Source organism: Archocentrus centrarchus, chromosome 7 (genome assembly GCF_007364275.1).
Source record: "Archocentrus centrarchus isolate MPI-CPG fArcCen1 chromosome 7, fArcCen1, whole genome shotgun sequence".
NCBI classification, from domain to species: domain Eukaryota; kingdom Metazoa; phylum Chordata; class Actinopteri; order Cichliformes; family Cichlidae; genus Archocentrus; species Archocentrus centrarchus.
This window is the reverse complement of record NC_044352.1, coordinates 7,677,593-7,702,954: the sequence shown is the minus strand read 5'-3', so window position 1 is coordinate 7,702,954 and position 25,362 is coordinate 7,677,593. Positions and strand designations below refer to the sequence as shown.

General features: G+C 44.5%; 1 protein-coding gene across 1 annotated transcript in view; it reads right to left on the bottom strand.

Annotated features, from left to right (window-relative positions):
* Positions 1–15,755, bottom strand: part of syt6a (synaptotagmin VIa) — an 82,318-nt gene extending 66,563 nt beyond the window's left edge. Inside the window, exon 1 of the mRNA XM_030734100.1 lies at positions 15,746–15,755. Within this exon, the coding sequence (XP_030589960.1) occupies positions 15,746–15,755 (10 nt within the window). The remainder of the gene's footprint in view (positions 1–15,745) is intronic.
* Between the last annotated feature and the right edge of the window lie 9,607 nt (positions 15,756–25,362).

Genomic DNA, 25,362 nt, shown 5'->3' with positions numbered 1-25,362 from the left:
GAATTGGATAAGCAGTTCAGAAAATAGATGAGGAGTCTCATTTGTGTAATGTGAGTATTTAAAACTGCAGCAGCACATCGCCTGTCCCATAGAGACGGTGAGGAAAGAATTAGATTCAGATAACGTATAGTAGTGACCGGACTGGTGGTCAGATTTATAAAGAATGATGGGATTTCAAGCTGAATTAGCAGTTTGTGTTTAATTCTTTGTTTAAATGCATGTGTGATGTTATTTTTGGTGTTGTATGCCTGAGAGCTGTGTGTGTTTAGCCAGTAATGGGCCGCCATGACTGAGGCTGCTGTGGCAATTAAAGACCTCTGACAAGTGGCCCCTAAAGTCCAATAATTCTAGTGCCCTTATCTGTGCCTGCTGGGTGTGTATATACACAAGTGTCTGCTAACACATTCACCATATCAGCTTTCAGCTTTATGTGTCTGTTATTAATGCAATGCGACAGAACAAGCCAGTCTGAATCAATACTAAACGAAAAGAAAGCGAGTGACAAAACATCAACAAAACCAGTAATAGGCAGAGCAGAAGACAGTCAAATATTTATCAAACAGTTGGCAAAAATATGCTATGTTATCATCTATGGAAAGAAGAAAGGAAAAATGTAATTGTAGTCAGTTTGGTGATTTTGTAAGTAGGATGCTTGAGTGCTGAAGGCAGCATGAGGGGATTTAGAGGCTTTCTTGTGTGGTCTGCGGGCACTTTGGCACAGCGTAAAAAGCACCAGTGTGCTCATATCCAAGAAGATTTAGTCGCAGTGTTACTCATCTAATCATCAAAAAAACTAAACAAAACCCCGTCTCTTGAACTTGGTTTCTCTGAGTCTGTTTGTGGTTTCATTGTTTTTTTTTTTTAAATCTCAGTAGGGAGGTGGTCATTGTGTGAAAGGACTGCAGACTAGACTTTGAGTTACAAACCCTCAGGTATAGCTGCTATTTCTGCTACACTGAAGTGAGTATGATGTGAGATGATATGGATCCAGCACTCCAAAGGGTAGTTTGTGCCGGAGGCTCCAAACCTTGACTATTCCCTCGGGCCTTGCTGTAGAATTTTAAAAGACACATCCGTGGTGTGTCGCAGTCTCATGCAGATGAATAAGCATCCATGTGACAGACTGTTACTGTCAAGAGGTAAGGCTTAATAATGATGCTCCGCTCATCACCAGTAATGCTCCTCTACTCTGTCTTCATCCAAACCTGGCTCGTTGAATGCATTAGTGAGTGTGTTTGGTCAGTAACAGCCAGTGACGGGTGATTCGTTACTACACCGATGACACAGGCCACCGCTGCGCCGTCATGTCACACACGTGCAGCCCGCTCCCAGCATACCTAATGCTGTTCTTAATTACACGCTTGGCTGGGGATTAGCTTGTCAGAGAAGGGGTTATGCTCTACCAGGGGACGAATTACCATCTTCAAAATATATTTACAGAGAGAAATTTCCATAAACGACCCCCAGGTCATCGCTGATAGCTTGTAAAATGAGGTGTCTCATTTCTGTAATGCTCAACACTTTTCACCTGTTTCACATTACAGCACTGAAATACCTAATTGTTATATAAGGGGGAAATGATTAATATAAAAATAACAGTGTTCATGTAAATCACCTTATTTATAGATGTATGTTTATGATTAGTTTCCTGTCCTGAGAAAAAATTATGAGCTTTATGTAAAAGATGGGCGTAGCAGATGTTATGTCACTGTGACAGATGAGAGCCGATGAAGGCAGAAATGAATATATCCCCTTTTTTTGCTTTACAGCAGTTTATTAGTGCAGCACAAAGAAAAAGAAGAAACATGAACAGGCAGACATGTTTTACTATAAAACAAAAAATCTGTCTGTGTGTTTGTTCCTTTGTCCTCCAATTCCTGCTACGTGATCAGGAGCTGAGCAACCAAAGATGGAACACAGGTACCAATCTATAATAGATATTATATCATCATGTTGCCTAGTAATCATCTAGAAACGGGCTAAACTGACCTGTTTTTAACATGACACCTCATCAAAGCATTGTATCATTCTTATTTCATAACAGTAACATCTGATTTATATCCACAAAGCTTCAATTATACATGAGATATGATACTATCAGGTTGCTTGGCAACCACCAAAAGTCATTTTAGCAACAGGCTAAAATGACCCTTTTTTTTTTCTCTTTGTGCACCTACAGCACCTTATGAAAGCATCCTATCATTATCATTTCACAACAGTAGCATGGTCTTCATGTCCACAAAAGTTGAATTAATGATACAATGTCACCATGTTGCCTAGCAATCGCATAGCAATGGGCTAAAAATGACCCAATTCTTGGCATATATGCACTTATGACACCTTATAAAAGTATAAAAGTAGTTTAATTTAGCAGCCAATAGCATGAACAAACCAAAACAATACACTAGCATGGGCATGTAGCTGTGTTTGCTAATTAGTGCCATTAGCGCTGTGAAAGCACCAGCAGCACTGTCAACAGTTCCAGTTCAGTGACTCAAATTAGGTTAGGTTAGGCCTAACAGACAACAATTAGCTATAATGGCCAGTGTTGCTGACCTTAGACTGTAAATAAGGCATGGATGTCACCCTGGATGCCGTCATAAAACCCTGAGTTTGGTTGTTATCATCTTGAGGATGAGGCGCTAAGAGCTATTAACGAAGACGGAAACCTTTTCTGAACCAGCCTGTGAACATGTAGTTCATGCTGTTCATTTGAACATGGGGGGTCTTTATTAACTGACTGTAAGGTCACTGCATCACTTTTACAGTCAACCTCTAGTGGCCATTTGAGGAACTGCACTAAGATAAGATTAAGATTAAGATAGTGTTTATTTGTCACATGCACAGTTATACACAGTACAATGCACAGTGAAATGTATTTTGTACCTGCAACCTTATATACACACACATATAAATAAGAAGAATAAAAATAAAAAAAAGTAATTCACACTATACACTATATACTATACACTATACACACTTTTTAAATTATAATATTTACACTGTGCAATAATGGTCCAGTTAGGGCTCAGAGTTGAGCAGACAGATGGCTTGTGGGTAAAAACTCTTCTTCAGCCTTTCAGTCTTAGTCCTCAGGCAGCGGTAACGCCGGCCTGATGGGAGCAGGGAGAAGAGAGAGTGTCCGGGGTGGCTGGGCTGTTTTAGGATCTTCATGGCCCTCAGCCTGCACTGCTTGGTGTAAATGTCCTGCAGGTTGGGGAGGGTGGTTCTGATGGTCCGTTCAGCTGAACGAACCACCCTTTTTAGGGCCATGAAGTCCTGCTTGGTGCAGTTTCCCATCCAGGTGGTGATGCTCCCACGCATGATGCTCTCGATGGTGCAGGTGTAAAAGTTCCTGAGCACCTTGAGTGGGAGCTTGAAGTCTCTCAGCCGCCTGAGGAGGTAGAGACGCTGTCTGGCCTTCTTCACAGTGATGTTTATGTGATGAGTCCAGGACAGGTCCTGTGAGATGGTCACTCCCAGGTATTTGAAAGTGTCCACTCTTTCCACCTCAGCACCACTGATGACAAGTGGATGGTAGTCCCTCTGCTGCTTCCTGCTGAAGTCCACGATCAGTTCCTTTGTTTTGCTGACGTTGAGCACTACACTGTCACATATTAATTTCAATAAACAGACATTTGTACATTAATATGCAGAATCTGTGGATACAAAACTTTTTTTTAGCACTAGAAGCTTTTCCATTTGTAGTCCAACTTCTACTGAGCAACCACATTCAAGCAGGCTTGGATTGCATGCGGGTCCATGTGGCGAGCCAAAGCATGTGCTGAAATATAATTTTAGTTTTTATTTATTTATTTTTAACATGTGGCTGCATATTTTAGGCTACTGAAACTGTGACTTGCTTCTATTACAAAATCTTCTATTACACCACTTAAAACAAGAATAATATTGTTTCATTATTTTCTTTTTCATGAAATTAACAACCTGCACTAGGCTAGATCAATTTTAAAACATTGTTTCTGGAAATACCTCCAATCACATTTTTTAAAAAAGCCACAAAAAGAAACCCGTCCCTTCTACTGGGCCAACTGAGCAAGAACAATTGTCAGCTAAAGCTGACACTGACAGCTGTTGTAACAGTTTCTGGGAGAGGAGATTCTGACTCAAGAACAACTAGAAGTCCAACTTCTTTTATGAATTCCCAACAAGTATAAAGCTCAGACAGCACTGGTGGGTTTTTTTTTTTTCCTCCCTTAATCAGCTTATAGAAATGGTACCTTGCCCCCACCTGTTTGGTCAACCAGGTGACAAGTTTTAGATTTACACCCACCAAGGCTGTTCAAGAAAAAAAACCTCACTTTTCAGGGAAAGGAAACACTGTCCTGTGCATGGGGAAAAAAGCGGACAGCCCATAGCTTCGTTGTTCAAGAGTTTCACTCCACTGCAAAGAACTTCTTTTGTATATTTTAACTTCTGTCTTCTTTGTGACAGGGGTTAAGAGGAATGACCTGTCAATGCCTGATCTGTACAGGAAACCCTCATTATTCTATGCATGTATGAAAAGCATTTCTTTTGCTTCCATTTTTTCAAAGTAAAAAATCCTGCAAATATCTAGAATGGTGCAAAAGTCTTGAACTGCCATCATTTCTTTGTTTAGCTTCAAAGGAGCTGGACTTTCTTATAAGTTTTTTAAAGGTGGTATTGATCACTAGTTCTCCAGGCTTTCTGAAGGTCTTTCAAAGTTTTTTTTGACAGTGGCTGTCTTATCACTCATTTTCAGTCCAGTCCTTCAGTCCAGTCCTTCAGAGGAATTTTTTCCAGCCACTTAACACTGACCCATAAATCATTCAAGTGCAAAATGGCACCTAAATCAAGGAATGAGCCAGTGCTGTGTGTAAACTTAAGACAACGTGGTTTGACAAATAACCAATTTTAAATTGTATTTTTAGGCACTATGTTAAGAGCATGCTGTCACAAAAACACAAACATTTTTTATGTTTGTGTTTAGTGTTTATGGTCTCAGTGGAAGGGTGGCTATCAAGAAGCCATTCTTAAGGATGGGAAACATGGAGAAAAGGCTGAGTCTGCATCTGATTACACACAGGTTTCATGGTGTGATGAGAGCAAGTTTGAAATTTCTGGTTCAAATCATCATTAGTTTGTACCGAGGAGGTCAGGAGAGGAGAGAGGTCCATCTGTAAAACACGGTGGAGGCTCTGTCATGGTTTGGGGCTGCATTTCAGCCAGTGATGTTGGAGATCTTGTCTCCAACAACACTACAGTATATTAAGTTTCTTACAGAAGTGTTGACAGATCCTACTATTAAATTTAAAATAATTTCTTTGATTTTATCAGTTATGAAAATGAAGATCAACACAGATTCCTTTACCACACAATATGGAGACTGCAGGCAACAAAAGTTCAATCATTTAATCTACCATCAGGAAGAAAATGATTCCTTTTAAATTGTAGGGGGGGAACAGGAAGTTACCTGCATTTTATCACGTATGGGTGGCATAGTGACAGGACCAACAAGAGCAAAAACATGAACAAGAGTAGCCTTATGAGTGGTTGTTAATTTTTTTTTTCACACTGCCCCCAGGTGACGGTAAACAGCTACACAACACGGTCATGTAGATCTGAACAGCACTGCATGGGGCCTACAGACTACAAACACACAACAGCTGCTTTCTCAAATTTACACGCAATAGTGTGGACGCAAAATTTCATGCCCTAAACCAATTCAGCTGGAGGTGGATGAGAGGAAGGACACAGAAGAAATAAATGGTAAACCATCTATGAACACAGTGCGCAGTTCTCCCCACTATATCCAATAAAAGGGCACCAGTCAAACCCCAAACAGCAGAAAACAATGCAGAAAACATGGCAGATCTGTGGTAGATTTGTCTATTCAGGCTTACAGTTTCCTAAGTGCAGCACACACATGTCAAACTTTTTTTTCCCTCTCACTTTGTTGAATTTTATTTTTCTTGATGCTGATGCTTTTGTGTCCCAAGTTAAGGATCACAACATTATTCTTTTATTGTTTGCAGTCATTTTTTTTTTTTCATAAATTTAAAAATGTGCATGAAAACAGGCAGATTGAAATGTACTCATCCCCTAATTTTGCATGCTATTAAGCTTATTTATTTCAAAAGTCTGTATTTTAACATTTATACTTTTATCTGAAATTTTGCATCCCAGAAGTTGGAACTCACCCGCTTGAGCATCTGTCAGAATTATTTATGTTTCTGGAAAGTTTCATTCTTATATTTGCATGTTCCCACATTTGTTATTACATTGTTTTCTGGGTAAAACTTCCACCTCAGTCTCAAAAATAATTAATTTGAAGTAATTTTGTCATACAATATAATCTATAAGTGGGTATTTTGTACTGCATCTGCCAGATAAATGAATCATGCAGATTTAATGGGTGCATGTGTTGATGAATAATGAAGCAAAGCCCCAAGAGCATGTGTATGTGGAACATAATTATATCTATTTTGTTGTCTGGCTGGACATCAAAAAATCAATCTGCTGTATATTTCACTGTTTTTTGCACGTAAGACAGATTTTCTTTATGTTTTGGAGGTTTTCCTAAGGACGTGTTACTGCTCTGCTCTCCAGCGCGTCAGTCTGGTGTTGTTCCACTGATGTAATATGGGCGATAAAAATGCAACAGTTCTACGTGGCTTTTTCACATCTCCAGTCTTTCACAGCGAAACCACGGAGCAATTTTCCACCGGTGGACAAGCTGTAAGGTCATCCCATCAATTCTTGTCAGCTTAGGTAACATCATTTCAAGCCAGGCAGTGGCTGCTTTGCAGAGGGTGCTAATATAATCACAGGATGAAATGTCACAACCAACCTCAAATTGCACCTCTATTTCCCCGTTCTGCCCAAAGAACGGAAAAAAAATCTAATTTTATCTTCAGCTTAATGAAACATGATCACCTCGTGTTCAAAAGCCTTGTCTTCTGCAAAACATGACCCTGCTTACCCACAAAAAAGCACACATAGGTGCACACATTGACATGCTCTCAAATCTACATGAATGCACACACACACACACACACACACACACACACACACACACACACACACACACACACACACACACAAAGGCAACCTTTTTCTGTGTCTTTGTGTGTTTTTTGTCATGAGGTTGTTATTCAATTTGTCCTTCCCCCATCTCCCTGATTGTGCTTCTTGTGGGTCATGTTACCTCGGGGGGTTGTTAATGGCAGTATAAGTGAAAATACAAAATATAGGAAGCAGCACAGATTCCAGGAAATGGGAAAGATACAGTCTGAACGGATGGAGGCCTTAGGCACCATATGTTCTAGGTCTACTGACTAACACATTTTCTGGCAGCTCACAAACAGGATTTATACAAAAGGGTTTACAAGCTAAAAAAAAAAAAAAAAAAAAAAAAAAAAGATATTCTACACATTGTGTAGTGGATGACTTTACTGACTAATATATAACATGCTGCCCTTCCCCTTTGGCTGAACCTTAAAATAAATCAAGAAAAACATCTTCCATCAATGTCATAACACACGATGGCAGAATTCATCATGCTGCTGGCATCATACTATGAAACAATGTGGTGTTGCATGCTTATTACACCCTTGGTTCATCCCTTAAGCAGTGGTATTTGTATTTAATTTAGTCTTCCATGCATGCAACGTCTATCTAATTAGTGAGTAAAGTTTTAATGTAGTAAACCTCCTCCTCCTCGTTACTGTCTCATTGCCTGTGGGTGGTTACAGTTTTAGTAGAGGGAAAACATCTCACATTCTGCACCCACAGGCAACAACTCACACCCTGGTGTTGACTGGACCTCTTCTGGTTAAACATGACACGTGTGAGGACAACACCACTATTTTCGCACTAGGAGACGCACATGCAGAGCAGTTTCCAAAGGCTAACAGAGTATTATTATTATAAGACAGGGTGATGATCAAATTGTGCTGGCAATAAAATCAAAATGTGCATATATATTTAAAAAATGGGTTAGGGTTAACCCTAACCCTCACCCTAAAACAATAACATCAAGTTTCAGCCACATACACTATTAAATATCCATCCATCCATCCATCTATCTCCTGCTGCTTATACAGCTTTGTGTTGCAGGTGCAGCAGTGCAAGCAAAGAAACCCAGACCTCCCGCTCCTTGGCCACCTCCTCAGCTCATCCAGGGGGACATCAAGCCATTCCCAGGCCAGCCAGACATACAGTCTCTCCAGTGTGTCCTGGGTCTGCCCCGGGTCCTCCTCCCGGTAGGACATGCCCAGAACACCTCACTCAAGAGGCGCCAAGGATGCATATTAGTCAGATGCACAAACCACCTCAGCTGGCTCCTTTCAGTGTGGAAGAGTAGCAGCTCTACTCTGACCTCCTCCCAGATGAATTTAGAGTCCGAAGTTTAGACTATACTAGCATTTGTTTGCCCATCTTTTAATGACAGCAACACTAAGGCTGTAGGGACTTCACAAGACTGTGAGCCCCTGATGTTCTTGGACTTCAAGTGGTCCCATGAAAAGTGGGACCATTGTAGCGTGAATAGTGGTGTTAAGGTAAGGTGACAGTAAAGGAAAGTCCATGACATTTAGCACTTGTTGCTTCTCTTTGGTCTTCCAGTAGTTCTTCAAAGCCTTGAGGTGTGTTTGTGCTCACTGTCCTTCCTACAGTATAAAGATGCAAACCAAGCTCTCTGAAGAGTGGAGTGCTGCTTCAGTTGATTCAGTGCAAGAGTCCAACTCCAGAGAAACAAAACGCCCCAAGGCTTCGATATTTTCACCACCATGCTTTACAGTAGATTTGATTTACTCCGACATCCTGCTCACCTTCTTGTTACTCCCACAAATATCTAACTTGGATTCATCAGAACAACGCAGCCTTTTTTTCCAGTTGTCCACTGTGAGATGCTGCTTTAGCTTAGCCCACCTAGAGGATCCTCCAAGACCACTACTAAACAGCTTTCTTGTGACAAGACTTTTGCTGAAGTCTTTTTTTCTTTATTTAGCAAATTCTCTGTGATTCACCTGTGACGAAGATGTTTTTCTACGTCTCAGCAAACAAAGCTGGATTTATTGATCTGATGGTGTGCTCACAGTTGGGCCGCCTGATCCTGCTAATGATGCAAGTTAACCAGCAGTGGATGCGCAAACCTTCAGCCTTTGATTCTGAGAAAATGCTTCTTTGCTTAGACGTTTGCCTTTGACGCTTTATTGCAACATTTTGCTGGAAATTTGACTTGTGACTTAATAGAACTTCTTGATTTTTTGCAAGCTTCTAAAAGCAAAACTCCACTTTTCTAGCCACCACTATGAATGATCACTGCATTCAATAACGACATGTCAAATGCAAATGTTTGTGTGTTATTAGTTTGGTGAGACTGTCTATTATAATGAGTTAAAGATCAGACCATGTCCGTGTACACACTCAACAAATCAGCAAGTAATGTCCTGGCAGCTCACTCCTCACACATCCTTTTATTTTATTTTCCCTATCATGTGTTCATGCACACAGATATCAGTAAGACTGTGGTTGCAGAAGCCTACTTGTCTTTACCATTTAGCCATCTTGCTAGCACAGAAGAAGGAGGAGCAAAAACTAGGTTACTTTTTTTGTGGCGGGTAGTTTCAGACAGCTCAACAAACTGTTTCTGTGCACTGACTGTGTGATAATTTCACTCTCAGAGATGGATGTAAGAAAGCTTCCCAAAGGTTGCATGAAAATATTGGACATTATGTGCAGGCTAAATTTGTTGATAAGTTTTATTGTGGTATGGTTTACAGTAATGGATTATGGTGGGCTGGTGCAGAGTGTTAGGTTAGAAGCAAACAATTTACCAACAAAAACGTCTTTCAATAACACCCCTCCAATTTTCCCTTCTGACTTCATTTTCTGGAACAATAGTTTTTTTCTGTGTTCAGCCATTTAGTGATACCCAGAAAGCCTGCACGTTAATTTGTGTGATGAAGTGTATAGGCCTCGTGTCTGATTCTACACCATCAACCCTGCGAGCGTGACAGGAGTGTCGGCCCCACAGGCCCGAAGCTTTCACCGTGACAGACGGCTCAACAGCCATTATGACAAAACAGTTACATGAACCGAACCAGCCAGTGAAAGTTAGAGACAGATGAGGTACTCGAGGCTCAGTTAGGAAAGAAGATGGAAACGAGCAGGGCTTGACATCTGCGAGGCAAGAGTCAACTAAAGCTAAACTAAGAGAGAGAGTAAGACAAGACTGACAGGATTTTCTCTTTTTTGACTTCTGCACAGAATTTAGATCATCTCACTCCTGAGTGCCCTTTATGTGAAGAGTGTGATTTCTGACATATCCGACATGTTTGTTACCATGCTCTGCTAACAAGCAAATTGCTCTTTTGAGTTAAAGTTTAGCCTTAAAAAAACTCTTAGTTGTTAACACATTCACTGTGCAGTATTTTTCACGCATGCTTTAAGCACGCTGTGTATGAATGAGAGAGAAACAGAAATGTGTGTGAATGAGAGGGAGACAGGTGTATCAGTGAAGGTGCACGGAGGAGAGGTGGTGAAGGTGGACAAGTTTAAAAACCAGGGTCAACCATTCAAAGTAATGGCCAGTGCACAAGAGAGGTGAAGAAGAGAGTACAGACAGGTGGAGATGAGGGTCAGGGGTGATTTGTGACAGAAGGATAACAGCAAGAGTGAAAGGGAAGGTTTACAAGATGGCAGCGAGACCTGTTAGGATGCATGGTTTGGAGATGGTGCCACTGAAAAAAAGACAGGAGGCCAAGCTTGACGTGGCAGAGCTGAAGATGCTAAGATTTTCATTGGGAGTGACCAGGATGGATGAGATTAGAAATGACTACATCAGAGGGACAGCTCAGGCCAAGCGTCCAAGAGGAGAGGCTGAGATATTCCGGTCATGTGCAGAAGACGGATGTTGGATATATTGGGCAAAGGATGCTGAATATGGAGCTGCCAGACAGGATGAAAAGGCAAAGACCACAAAGGAGGTTGTCTCTGGAGCCTGAAAAAGGCGACTGGACTTCTTTTTGTTTCTTGAAGACGTTTCACCTCTCATCCGAAAGGCTTCTTCAGTTCTCAACCAAATGGTGGAGAGACCCAGGTATTTAAACCCCTGTGGGCGTAGTCCCCTGGAGGTGGTTATGACCCTCTATTGATCATGTGTGTGAACACATGTGCCCAGGTGTGAAGGGGGCGTGGGTCATATTTAATCAGTGGTTTCAGTTGAAACCAACTTAGGACTCCGCTCCATTGTTTCCTGTGGCCTATTGAGGTCACTGGAACAAAGGTGTGAATGGGGGTTGAGACGTCTGGGAAGGGAGCTCAGGACAGCACTGTAAGCGGGGGAAAGTTGGTGACGTAATCCACCTCCTCTGTTCAATGATGGTTGTTCACAGTGGACATAGATGGCTTCTTTCACTCCTCTTTCAAACCATCTGTTTTCCCTGTCCAAAATGTGGACATTGGCATCCTCAAAAGAGTGCCCTTTTTCCTTCAGATGCAGATGTACTGCTGAATCTTGTCCTGTCGAAGTGGCTCTTCTATGTTGTGCCATTCGTTTGTGAAGAGGCTGTTTGGTTTCACCAATGTAGAGGTCCGAGCACTCTTCACTGCACTGAACAGCATACACTACATCGCTGATCTTGTGTTTGGCGGGTTTGTCCTTGGGATGAACCAGTTTTTGTCTTAGGGTGTGACTTGGTTTGAAGTATACTGAGATGTCATGCTTGGAGAAAATTCTTCTGAGTTTCTCTGACAAGCCTGACACATATGGGATGACAATGTTGTTCCTCTTGTCCTTCCCATTCTCTGTAGTTTGTGTTTGGCCTTCATTCCTGTGCATCTTAGCTGATTTGATGAAGGCCCAGTTGGGGTAACCGCATGTTTTGAGGGCTTTCTTAATGTGTGTGTGTTCCTTATGCTTCCCTTCTGCCTTAGAGGGAACACTTTCCGCACGGTGTTGTAGGGTCCTGATCACCCCAAGTTTGTGTTCCAGAGGGTGGTGGGAGTCAAAGAGGAGATACTGGTCTGTGTGTGTGGGCTTCCGGTAAACTTCAATGTTGAGGCTTCCATCTTCCTCGATAAGCACCGCACAGTCCAGGAATGGTAACTTGTTATCTCTGGTGTCCTCCCTGGTAAAACGTATGTATTTATCCACTGAGTTAATGTGACGAGTGAAGGCTTCTACTTCTTGGGTTTTGATTTTGACCCAGGTGTCATCTATATATCTGTACCAGTGGCTAGGTGCCATCCCTTTGAAAGAACCAAGAGCTTTACTTTCCACTTCCTCCATGTAAAGTAAAGCTCTTGGAACACAAACTTGGGGTGATCAGGACCCTACAACACCGTGCGGAAAGTGTTCCCTCTAAGGCAGAAGGGAAGCATAAGGAACACACACACATTGAGAAAGCCCTCAAAACATGCGGTTACCCCAACTGGGCCTTCATCAAATCAGCTAAGATGCACAGGAATGAAGGCCAAACACAAACTACAGAGAATAGGAAGGACAAGAGGAACAACATTGTCATCCCATATGTGTCAGGCTTGTCAGAGAAACTCAGAAGAATTTTCTCCAAGCATGACATCTCAGTATACTTCAAACCAAGTCACACCCTAAGACAAAAACTGGTTCATCCCAAGGACAAACCCGCCAAACACAAGATCAGCGATGTAGTGTATGCTGTTCAGTGCAGTGAAGAGTGCTCGGACCTCTACATTGGTGAAACCAAACAGCCTCTTCACAAACGAATGGCACAACATAGAAGAGCCACTTCGACAGGACAAGATTCAGCAGTACATCTGCATCTGAAGGAAAAAGGGCACTCTTTTGAGGATGCCAATGTCCACATTTTGGACAGGGAAAACAGATGGTTTGAAAGAGGAGTGAAAGAAGCCATCTATGTCCACTGTGAACAACCATCATTGAACAGAGGAGGTGGATTACGTCACCAACTTTCCCCCGCTTACAGTGCTGTCCTGAGCTCCCTTCCCAGACGTCTCAACCCCCATTCACACCTTTGTTCCAGTGACCTCAATAGGCCACAGGAAACAATGGAGCGGAGTCCTAAGTTGGTTTCAACTGAAACCACTGATTAAATATGACCCACGCCCCCTTCACACCTGGGCACATGTGTTCAAGCACATGATCAATAGAGGGTCATAACCACCTCCAGGGGACTATGCCCACAGGGGTTTAAATACCTGGGTCTCTCCACCATTTGGTTGAGAACTGAAGAAGCCTTTCGGATGAGAGGTGAAACGTCTTCAAGAAACAAAAAGAAGTCCAGTCGCCTTTTTTCAAGCTCCAGAGACTACTATGACCTGGATAACTGAGAATCTACACAGACACAAAGGAGGTTCATGGATGTAGTGAAGGAGGACATGCAGAGGATTGGTGTGGCAGAAAAAGATGCTAGGGATAGGTTGAAATGAAGGCAGGTGATCCGCTGTGGTGTCCCCAGCCAAAAGAAGATGAAGCACTCTGGACAGGACAACCCAGCCAGACTGCTAATTTGTCCCAGTGGTGGGATTACAAAACAGAACAATGGACTCCTCTGTCCATAAAGCATTTTTCTCCATACACAATGAATCAAGGTTCATAAAGTAGGGAGGACACTTGGAATTGCAAAAGAAAAAAAAAGGCCAGTTATTCTTTTGTTTGTTTGTTTGTTTTTAAGATTTTCCATCAGTAAAACTTTATAATTTCTGATATTGATCAGTTTTATTCAAATGGGTGCCATATTGCAGTCAATAATCCATATCATTAAGTAAATCCATGCATTTCTCCATCTATGAGGAAACTGTATTTGAGTTAATGTTAATGTCAGTCCTGCTTATTATTGAAGTAATAATAAAAAATTAAAAGGGAAAAATATTGGTTAAATTTCTTTCCCAGTAGCGCTTACATTTTTTCTTATCATACCTTCAGTAGTAGGGCTAACTTGATTTAAACTTCAGTGACATAATAAAGGTGTTTTTTTCCTATGTCTTCTTCAGGCTCATCATTTGGAGAGGATGCTGTTTAATTTGGGGGGTTTTATATGTAACATCTCAGCTCTTAACAATCTCAGTACAATTAAGTAAGGCCTCAGTGACACAGGCCCAGAGCCTGGTTAGCAACATCATGGCAACCTACTGTACCGGTTGACGATTTGTTGCTGAAAGTTACAGAATATCAACAGGTGAAATCGGTCGCATTGAGGGTCCTACACCAAAAACTTCCTTGTGATTGCTTCGGTCACTAGCAGATTGCTGCAGTCACCCTTAGTTTGCACAGAAGATAATGACTTGTCTGAAAATACTTACCAACTACTCGCTGAGCAGTAGCAAAACTTGAAAAAGTGCGGAGAATGTTGTATGTTGAAGTTGTGCCTTGTCGCTGCATCCACATGTTTCAAAACGTGCAGCATTTACTTTGAGGTTTGTATCACACTTTTTTACAGATTCTCTACAGCTCAGAGATTAATTGGGGAGTGTTTGCAGACAAGTGACCAGAGCAGCTACAAAGAGGTTTTTGGTGCTGCACAGTGTACCTTATCATGGCCAACTAAACCTTGTGACAGCAAGCAACTTCCAGCAATGAAATTGTCAGCAACCACTCACCAACTGGTTTGGGACTCCAAATTTTTCTTAGCAACTGGTGGTTGCCAGGAGGTCTCCAACTGGTCTGTAGTTCTGTGTTACTAAGTTCACTTCTCAGAGTTATTGTTTTAAAACCAGCATTCTCAAAGTGTGGCTGATGGGCAGACCCAAGGAATTAAATCACTACATTTCCTTCATCCACTTCATGTCATGCTATATTATGGCTGCTTAGAGGGAGACCATTTCTCTTGAATGTAAGTACTTCTATTTTTGTCATCAAAGCGAGCTCGGCCTTCCTAACTTTGACAAATAACGCTTAAGAAATGTCATTTCACCAGGGGTTAAAGACTATGAATCACATCGCAAACGTAAACAACCACTGACATTACAAAGACACATTACAGTTACCAGCAGTGCCTTATTTATATATTATCTTCTTTATCCCTCCATAATTTGTCACACAGACACCATGAACCTCTAAACTGCTAAACTAGATCTGGCATTTTAGACTTTGTGACAATTTTCTACAAACATATTGTGCATTTGGCATTTTATTTTCCAAAAGTTTCTTTAAATCCATCTCTTTTCACAGTCCAGATTCCCTTCTATCCCCCAGCAGCCTATTTCAGAAGCTATTTACATTCGATTATCATTATTCATGATGGTTGAATCTGATCCAGTCGGAACAATCTAATGAATAATGCAAATTTCCTTATGCTACATCTTTATCCAGGAGCAATGAGCTAAGACTATATAATAGGACGGCCCCCTCAGAAGTGTAGAGTTGAACTGACAGTCGGAAAAACCACGATGTAACTTCCAAGCATATTTAATTTGAATCTCTGATGTGACGTAAACTGCCTTAAAATCATTCACACTCCAGGTGTGAATTTCAAAAAAGGAGTAGGAGCAGATTTTTGACCAGAAGTGATTGACCGACACCTCTGACTTATCATCACCCGTTAAGTAGACCTGACTCCTTAGCAACTTAGTGCTTCACTGTTCTAGCTAGTGGCTAACTGTGCCTGCCTACAGCTCAGTGAGGAGGAGGTGGTGTGCAGAATCACACTGGCTTATCTACCTGGTGACAGCTGAAATATGCCTGCTTTTACCCACCTCTGTCTGAAATCTGGGTCTAATGGTTGAAAAAAAATGGAGATAAATTTTATTGGTAAATTCTCACCTTGTGTCATGGTCCGGGATCCAAAGGACCCCGTGTGTTTTTGTTTTGCTTCATTTTGTCTGTTCTGTTTTGGGATTTCTTTTGGTTGTGAGGTTTAATTGTTATTTCTAGTCCCTGGTGTTCTCTCTGTATTCTGTGTCAGGTCTGCGTTTCTGTTCCATCGTGTTACTTCCTGTTTTATTTTGATAGTCATCCAGTTCTGGTCTCTTGTATTTAGTTTTGCTTCCCCTGGTCTCGTCAGTGTTATCAGCGTCACCTGTGTTCCCACCTGTTTCCTCTTCCCTCATCAGGCCTCTTGTGTATTTAAGTCCAGTGTTTTCAGTGCCTGTTGTCGCGTCGTCGTCTATGTCTCCTGCTGTGTGTCCTGTTCTGCCTTCATATTTTGCTCTGTGTTTTGTCACTAGCTCTGCTAGTTTGGCCTTCTGGTTGTGCACCTAAAAATAAAGACGAGTTACCTTTTACCTGTGCCTGAGGTGTCCTGCATTGGGGTCCTCCTTCCTGCCTGCCACACAGACGTTACATGACAGAACGACGCGACCAGAATGGACCCCGCGGATATGGAGGTGTACAGCGGCTCTCGCCTGGCTCTGGGGGGACCCGGATATTGGAAGGGTCCCCGACAACGCCGCTCACCTCTACAGCCTAAGCCGCAGGTTTATTGTGGGGACGGACTGTTTTTGGCTCCAGCCGCTCCCGCACTTGCCTCTCCGCTCATTCGCCCCTCTTCCCTCTCGCAGTCAGAGCAACAACGGAGGAAGAGGAATTCTCGGCGGCAGCGGAGGGAGTTTTCTCCGGAGCCAAGTGGGATGACGCCAGAGGAAGCGTTTTCCCAGTACCTGGGATATAAAGGTCCCTGGCCACCCAGTTCACTCTCTTCACTGCCGCCTCAGCCTGTTCCGGAGGGCAGGCAGCTAGACTCCCAGCAGCGGTGGAGAGGATCCCCTCCGGCGCCGTGCGGTATAAAGCCGCGGATTTCATCGCCACCATCGCCGCCGCAGGTTTCCCCGCCGTCTGCGCCACCAGTATCTCAGCCCACCAACACAGTGAGTCAGTCTGTTTTGGGTTCAAAAGGAACTATTAAACCACAAACTGTTAGCAAGGCTCACATGGACAAACCCGAAACCATATCATACCGTGAAGCTATGGACTCAGCGGCTCTTGCCCTGTTTGAGGAAAAGAAAAAAACAACCATTCGGAGAGTGGACACTCTGTGTTTTGAACTGTTGTCTGACCCGTGTGAGGAAGAACAGAAAGCCATTGCAGCCAAGCTTCAAGGGCTGGTTTATAACTCTCCTTGGCTTCTGGATTCCTTACACGGGTTAGTAAAGGACTTTCTGATCACCACCCTTCGCCTTCAGCCATCCACACCTGCAGCAGCAGAGCATCCGCCCCAGCTTCAGTCTCCGTCGCCTGCAGCAGCTGAGCATCTGCCCCAGCTTCAGTCTCCGTCGCCTGCAGCAGCAGAGCCCCCGCTGCTACAGCCTGCTGCAACAGGCCCCAAGCCACAGCCACGCTCCAAGCCGCCTGTAGCAGCAGCAACAGGCCCCAAGCCACAGCCACGCTCCAAGCCGCCTGTAGCAACAGCTGCAGCTATTCCCCTGTCTCAGTCAGCTCCAGCTCCAGCTCCCGTCGCTCTGCCGCGTTCTCAGTCAGCTCCAGCTCCAGTCGCTCTCCCTCGGTCCACACTGTGTGTTTCAGTTAGCTCCTTAACCCCCTTGGTTCCTCCGGTCAGTCCAGTTTCAGTCCCAGTGCCCTCAGCTCCAGCTCCCTCTGTAGTTTTGGTCTCCTCATCTTCAGTCTCTCTATCTTCAGTCTCAGCTCCCTCTGTAATTTTGGTTCCCTTAGTTCCCCCAGGGTTAGCTTTCTCTCCACTTCAGTCAATGTTGTCAGCTTCCCCGCAGTCTGAGTCAGTTCCAGCAGCTCCCAAGCAAACTCAGTCAGAACCCACAGTGTCAGCCCCGGTAGCTCTGCCTCGCTCCACAGTGTCAGCCCCGGTAGCTCTGCCTCGCTCCACAGTGTCAGCCCCGGTAGCTCTGCCTCGCTCCACAGTGTCAGCCCCGGTAGCTCTGCCTCGCTCCACAGTGTCAGCTCCTGGTCAAGTCGCTGTGCCTCGCTCCACAGTGTCAGCTCCTGGTCAAGTCGCTGTGCCTCGCTCCACAGTGTCAGCTCCTGGTCAAGTCGCTGTGCCTCGCTCCACAGTGTCAGCTCCTGGTCAAGTCGCTGTGCCTCGCTCCACAGTGTCAGCTCCTGGTCAAGTCGCTGTGCCTCGCTCCACAGTGTCAGCTCCTGGTCAAGTCGCTCTGCCTCGCACTCAGTCAGCTCCTGGTCAAGTCGCTCTGCCTCGCACTCAGTCAGCTCCTGGTCCTGCTCCTTCTGTACCTCCAGTCACGTCAGCTTCCCCAGTGTCAGCTCTCCCTAGATCTCAGTTAGCTTCCACGCAGTCAGAGTCCCCAGTGTCAGCACTACCAGGTACCTCACAGTCTTCAGTGTTAGCTGTGGCAGTCTCCCCTCAGTCTCGGCCAGCTGCAGCTACCCCTCAGCTTCTGCCAGCACCTCTTGTATCAGTCTCAGTAGCTTCCCTGTCTCAGCCCCAGTCTCTTCCGTCGGCTGCTGTAGAGTCTCTAGTCTCCCAGTCAGAGTCCCAGTCAGCTCCCCTGTCACCATCATCCTCACCATCGGACTCACCCAAACAATGCCCTAAGCAGCCCCAGCCGTCGGAGGAGACGACTGCGCGCCCTGCAAAGCAGCCCCAGCCTGCGCATCCAGAGCCCACGCTGGAGGGTCCCGCTCAGTCCGAGCCTCCTGTCTCGTCTGTTTGTCGCCGCCGCCATTGGAAGCGCAGCCGGCCTCCTGTCCTGTCCCGCGGTCGGCCTCCAGTCCTGTCTCTTCGCCGCCGCCGGGAGCGCGGTCGGCCTCCAGTCCTGTCTCTTCGCCGCCGCCGGGAGCGCGGTCGGCCTCCAGTCCTGTCTCTTCGCTGCCGCCGGGAGCGCGGTCGGCCTCCTGAGGACCCTTCTTTTTCCTGGCCTGTGAATTCTGCCCCTTGGCCGGGGCGGCCCCCTGAACATTATGGACTGTTTTCTGGCCTTATGCTGTTTTTTGTTTTGGTTCCTTGACTCTCCTGAACTGCTTCATCTGTCTCCACCTTGATCGCCTGGACTTTGTTTTGGACTTTATCCCTTCCCTGGCAGACCCCCTGAACTGTTTTTGATTTCTGTTTTGTCTCCCGGGTTTGGTTTTTTTCGGTCCCTCCGTCCGGTTCCCCCTCCTCCCGCCCTGGTCTGGTTTTGTTTTGTTTTGTGTTTTGTTTCGGTTGGGACGTCTGGGGCCGTCCCTTGAGGGGGGGGTACTGTCATGGTCCGGGATCCAAAGGACCCCGTGTGTTTTTGTTTTGCTTCATTTTGTCTGTTCTGTTTTGGGATTTCTTTTGGTTGTGAGGTTTAATTGTTATTTCTAGTCCCTGGTGTTCTCTCTGTATTCTGTGTCAGGTCTGCGTTTCTGTTCCATCGTGTTACTTCCTGTTTTATTTTGATAGTCATCCAGTTCTGGTCTCTTGTATTTAGTTTTGCTTCCCCTGGTCTCGTCAGTGTTATCAGCGTCACCTGTGTTCCCACCTGTTTCCTCTTCCCTCATCAGGCCTCTTGTGTATTTAAGTCCAGTGTTTTCAGTGCCTGTTGTCGCGTCGTCGTCTATGTCTCCTGCTGTGTGTCCTGTTCTGCCTTCATATTTTGCTCTGTGTTTTGTCACTAGCTCTGCTAGTTTGGCCTTCTGGTTGTGCACCTAAAAATAAAGACGAGTTACCTTTTACCTGTGCCTGAGGTGTCCTGCATTGGGGTCCTCCTTCCTGCCTGCCACACAGACGTTACATGACACCTTGTGAAAAACAGAAAGCTTGACAGGCAGCAGCAGCAGCGGTGAGGCTTAGCGAAGTGTCAGTTACTACTGCTGTATATTTGTGCCAGCTTGTGGTAGAACATTAAGCTCCAGTGGGGCAAAAGGGATTAAAAAAAAAAGGAAACAAGATTTTTTCATGCTGTGTTGTGTCACGCCTCATCCTGTGAGGCTCTCACAACTGTGCTCACTTGAGGCCTGATTCTTTAATCAATAAACCAATGTTACTGCTCAATAGCTCAGTAGATGCTCACACAATCTGCTAACCTGAGTAGCACACAGCAGGTTTCTGCATTACTCCTCTAAAACCTTTTTGCCGGCAGTGACACTGATGTATTTTGTAAGAGAGAGCTCCATTAAACACTTCCGCAAAGGTAAATGAAAGCATGGTGTTGTCTGCGCTACGGAGTCCAGGAAGAAGGATTCTTATCATTTATTAATGGAGATGGATTCGCATTCATAGTAGCTCCACAGCTGTTCAACTGGGGAGCTTAAAACATCACTCGAAATTGGCACCTTCAGGGGTTGTCCCAGTTGCCATTGAGCTTCAAAATAACAAAGTGTGGGGGGGGGAGGAAATGCAGAAGAAGCCTTCAGAGAAAGAGATGAAGGCGTTCACATTTACAATGCTGTTCACAGACTCTTTGATTGGTATTCGAGTCACTGTTTGACTTCAGTCTTTTAGTGCATTAATTTTAATGAAAAATGCGTTCCACATCGCCAGTCATTATTTCTTCCTCATGCTGAAATGGCTCACTGACCTGTTGCCAGCGTTGTGCCATGTCATGTGTGATTTTAACCATAGGCCAAAGAAAGACCATTAAATTATTTGACTTACAGGTGCAAAGAAGGGGTTAAATGCAGATCCTGAGAGCTATGAAAGCTTTTTTTATTTTATTATTCTAATGATTACAGCAATAAAGACACAAGTCTTTGAGGTGTGGCTTTTCCTCACAGCTGAGAGACATTTTCCCGAGTGTTATCTCTCACGACAGGAACAGACGCTGTCTCCAGCGCTCCTTTTGTGGTCTACAGTGAAATGTTGTATCAATAATACACCAAGACAGTATACAGGGGGCATGAATTATTGAAAGGCACACTGGTTCGGCTGGGGTTCTAATCTCCACAGAGCAGTTAATTTGATGTTCTTGTTTTTCTGTTTTGGAATCAACCTGCAATGCACCATCCATCCCTGCAAATATCACGGTCAGAGAGGAGCAGGCCAGTGGGAACTAAATGAATGATGTACTGATGCTAATGTCCTCTGCCAGCCAAGGTCTTGCTTAATAAACCTCAAGATGAGACAGCCATGTGAAAAATAACATTATAAAAAAGTAAGCCCTGTCAATTCAAGCCCACACACCTGAAAGTGTGGCTGATAATGACAGTGGAATTAGTAATGAGGATGAGAGAAGGTGCATTCATCCATTTAGGGGCTACAGAGCCTTAAGGGTTGTGCTTTGTAACCTGAATCAGGGCTCTGGAGTGAATATCAATATCTAAGGCAGGCAGCTGATTAGTGGGAAATGTTCACTCAGCAGAGTGTGAAACACTGATCTGAGCACTAATTTATCTAGCTTAATAGAAAGTCATGTGCTGGATTTCACAGCAGGTGGATCCAGAGCCGTACCCAGCCTAGTTTGGAATATTATCAGCCAGCTCAAGATTCAACAAATTGGTCAATAAAGAAAATGGCTTCTTATCTCCCAGTCACATCAGGACAGGGGAATTGAAGTCCCAGACTTTCTAATTAGTCATTCTTATTTTATCATAATCGGCTTAAATCTGTTGAAGGGATGCTCAGCTGACAGCGGGGGTGTTAGGAGGGAAATTTGCTCTGGTGAAATGATTCAGCTGCTGTGAGCATGATTGCTGCAGATATTTTCAAACAGCTGTGAGCCAAATGTGGCTTTTTTCACTTCACAGAGGAAAAAAGGATACTTTTTTTTTTTTTAATTCTCAAATTTCCCAAAATGTTCATCTCAAAATGTTGAGATGAAGATGTGTGAAAAATTAAATCCATTCATCCAGCCAGGTCACAGGGGGCAGCTGCCCAAGCAGAGAAACACAGACCTCCCTCTCCCCACTACTTCCACTTCCTCCAGCTTATCCGGAGGAACACTGAGGCATTCCCAGACCAGTGTGTCCTGGGTCTACCCCAGGGTCCCCGGTAGGACAAGCCCAGAACACCTCATCCAAGAGGCCCCCAGGAGGCATATTCGTCAGATGCACAAACCACCTCAACTGGCTACTTTCAACGTGGAGGAGTAGCAGCTCTACTCTGAGCCCCTCTTGAATGACTACACTTTTCACCCTATCTCTAAGGGAGAGGTCAACCCCTCTATGTAAGAAGCTCATTTCTGCCACTTGTATCCAGGATCTCATTCTTTCAGTTACTGCCCAAAGCTTGTGACCATAGATGAAGGTAAGGACTTAGATTGACCGGTAAATCAGCTTCACTTTTATGCTCAGCTCTCTCTTTACCGTGACAGACCATAGCAGCATCCACGTCACTGCGGAAATACCTTCTCCAGGTCCACAAAACACATATAGACTGGATGCACACTTGAGAGGATAAAGAGCTGGTCCAGCGTTCTGTGACCAGGACGAAAACCACATTGCTCCTCTTGAGTCTGAGGTTCCACTAACAAACAAACTCTCTTTTCCAGCACCCTGGCGTAGACCTTCCCGAGGAGGGTGAAGAGCGGTGAATAGTTGGAACACTACCCTGCTGTCCCCATTCTTGAAAATGGGAACCACCACCCTAGTCAGCCAATCCAGAGGCACCGCTCCAGATCTCTACGGAACGTTGCAGATGCGTATCAACCATAACAGCCCTACAACATCCAGAGCCTTTAGGAACTCCACGCCAGAGGCCCGGCCACCATGGAGTTGTTAAACTACCTGAGTGACCTCATCCCCAGTGATGGCCGAGTTGTCCCCCTCGTCCTCAGTCTCAGCTTCCTCTACAGAAGGTGTGTTAGTGGGATTAAGGAGGTCCTGAGAGTATTCCTTCCACTGCCCGACTATTTCCTCAGTTGAAGTCAGCAGTGCCCCACCGGCACTATAAACCGTATGAGCAGAGCACCACTTTCCCCTCCTGAGCTGCCTGCGGGAGTTACCGCCACATCAGGCACCCACCAACTTTCAACCGCAGCTCTGTGCAGTAGCCCCAACAATGGTGCAGAACATGGTCCATTCAGACTCAACCTCCTCTAGAATGCTGTCAAAGTTCTGCCAAAAGTGGAATTGAAGATCTTGCAGACCGGGGCCTCTGCCAGGTGTTTCCAGAGCAGCCTCACTAAACATTTAGGTACACCAGGTCTGTCCAGGATCCTTCCCTGCCACCCAATCCAACTCACCACCAGATGGTGACAGCTCAGCTCATCTCTTCACCCAAGTGTCCAGAACATAACTCCGAAACTCTCTTGTTAACTCTCTTGGTGGCGCTGTCACTTGGTGTTGGCTCTCACTGCGGTATTGTATCACTTCCTGTTCCTGTTTCGGAGCACAGTGTTTTGCTGTCTGTTAGCTGTTATATCTGTATAACTAGATTTATCTGGATAATAACATATTTTAGTGTAATCTTCACCTACTTTAAATAGCATACTCTTTGCTGAATCACCTGTATTCACATTACTCACTTTATTTGTTTTTAGAAATTCGCTAGCTTAGCTTAGCTAGTAGCTTAGCCCTTAGCCGACTCACTACCAGCATGGCTTCTTCTCCTGTCTCTCCTGCACTTTCCTGCTCTGGGTGTCACATGTTTAGTTACTCCTCGGCCTCCTTTAGCAGTAACGGTACTTGTAATAAATGTAGTCTGTTTGTAGCTCTGGAGGCCAGGCTTTCTGAACTGGAGACTCGGCTCCGCACCCTGGAAAATCCTACATCTAGCCAGGCCCCTGTAGCGGGTGCGGACCATGGTAGCTTAGCCGCCGTTAGCTCCCCCCCAGCAGATCCCGAGCAGCAGGGAAAACAGGCCAGCTGGGTGACGGTGAGGAGGAAGCGTAGTCCTAAGCAGAAGCCCCTGGTACACCACCAACCTATTCACGTCTCTAACCGTTTTTCTCCACTCGGCGACACACCCGCCGAGGAACAAACTCTGGTTATTGGTGACTCTGTTTTGAGAAACGTGAAGCTAGAGACACCGACGACCATAGTCAAATGTCTTCCAGGGGCCAGAGCAGGCGACATTCATGGAAATTTGAAACTGCTGGCTAAGGCTAATCGTAGATTTGGTAAGATCGTTATTCACGTCGGCAGTAATGACACCCGGTTACGCCAATCGGAGGTCACTAAAATTAATATTGACTCGGTGTGTAACTTTGCAAAAACGATGTCGGACTCTGTAGTTTTCTCTGGGCCCCTCCCCAATCAGACCAGGAGCGACATGTTTAGCCGCATGTTCTCCTTGAATCGCTGGCTGTCTGAGTGGTGTCCAAAAAACGACGTGGGCTTCATAGATGTCTGTGTAGATTCTCAGTTATCCAGGTCATAGTAGTCTCTGGAGCTTGAAAAAGGCGACTGGACTTCTTTTTGTTTCTTGAAGACGTTTCACCTCTCATCCGAAAGGCTTCTTCAGTTCTCAACCAAATGGTGGAGAGACCCAGGTATTTAAACCCCTGTGGGCGTAGTCCCCTGGAGGTGGTTATGACCCTCTATTGATCATGTGCTTGAACACATCATAGCTTGAACGCTTCATAGATAATTGGCAAAGTTTCTGGGGAAAACCTGGTCTTGTTAGGAGAGACGGCATCCATCCCACTTTGGATGGAGCAGCTCTCATTTCTAGAAATCTGGCCAAATTTATTAACCCTCCTAAAAACTGACTACCCAGGGTTGAGACCAGGAAGCAGAGTTGCAGTCTTACACGCCTCTCTGCAGCTTCTCTCCTCCTGCCATCCCCCCAAAACCCCATCCCCATAGAGTCGGTGCCTGCTCCCAGACCACCAAAAACCAAAGCTAAAATTAGCAAAAAGATATTTAAGCATAAAAATTCAAAAACAATAAATAATACAGCTTCATCAACTGCACCAAAGAATAAAACAATTAAATGTGGATTGTTAAACATTAGGTCTCTCTCTTCCAAGTCCCTATTAGTAAATGATTTAATAATTGATCAACGTATTGATTTATTCTGCCTTACAGAAACCTGGTTACAGCAGGATGAATATGTTAGTTTAAATGAATCAACACCCCCGAGTCACAGTAACTGTCAGAATGCTCGAAGCACAGGTCGAGGAGGAGGATTAGCTGCAATCTTCAATTCCAGCTTATTAATTAATCAGAGACCCAGACAAAGTTTTCATTCTTTTGAAAGCCTGACTCTTAGTCTTGTCCATCCTAATTGGGAAAATCAAAAACCTGTTTTATTTGTTATTATCTATCGTCCACCTGGTCCCTACTCAGAGTTTCTGTCTGATTTCTCAGACTTTTTATCTGATTTAGTGCTCAGTTCAGATAAAATAATTATAGTGGGTGATTTCAACATCCATGTAGATGCTGAGAATGACAGCCTCAACACTGCATTTAATCTATTGTTAGATTCAATTGGCTTCTCTCAAAATGTAAAGGAGCCCACCCACCACTTTAATCATACTCTGGATCTTGTCCTAACATATGGCATAGAAACTGAAGACTTAACAGTATTCCCTGAAAGCCCCCTCCTGTCTGATCATTTCTTAGTAACATTTACATTTACTTTAATGGATTACACAGCAGTGGGGAAT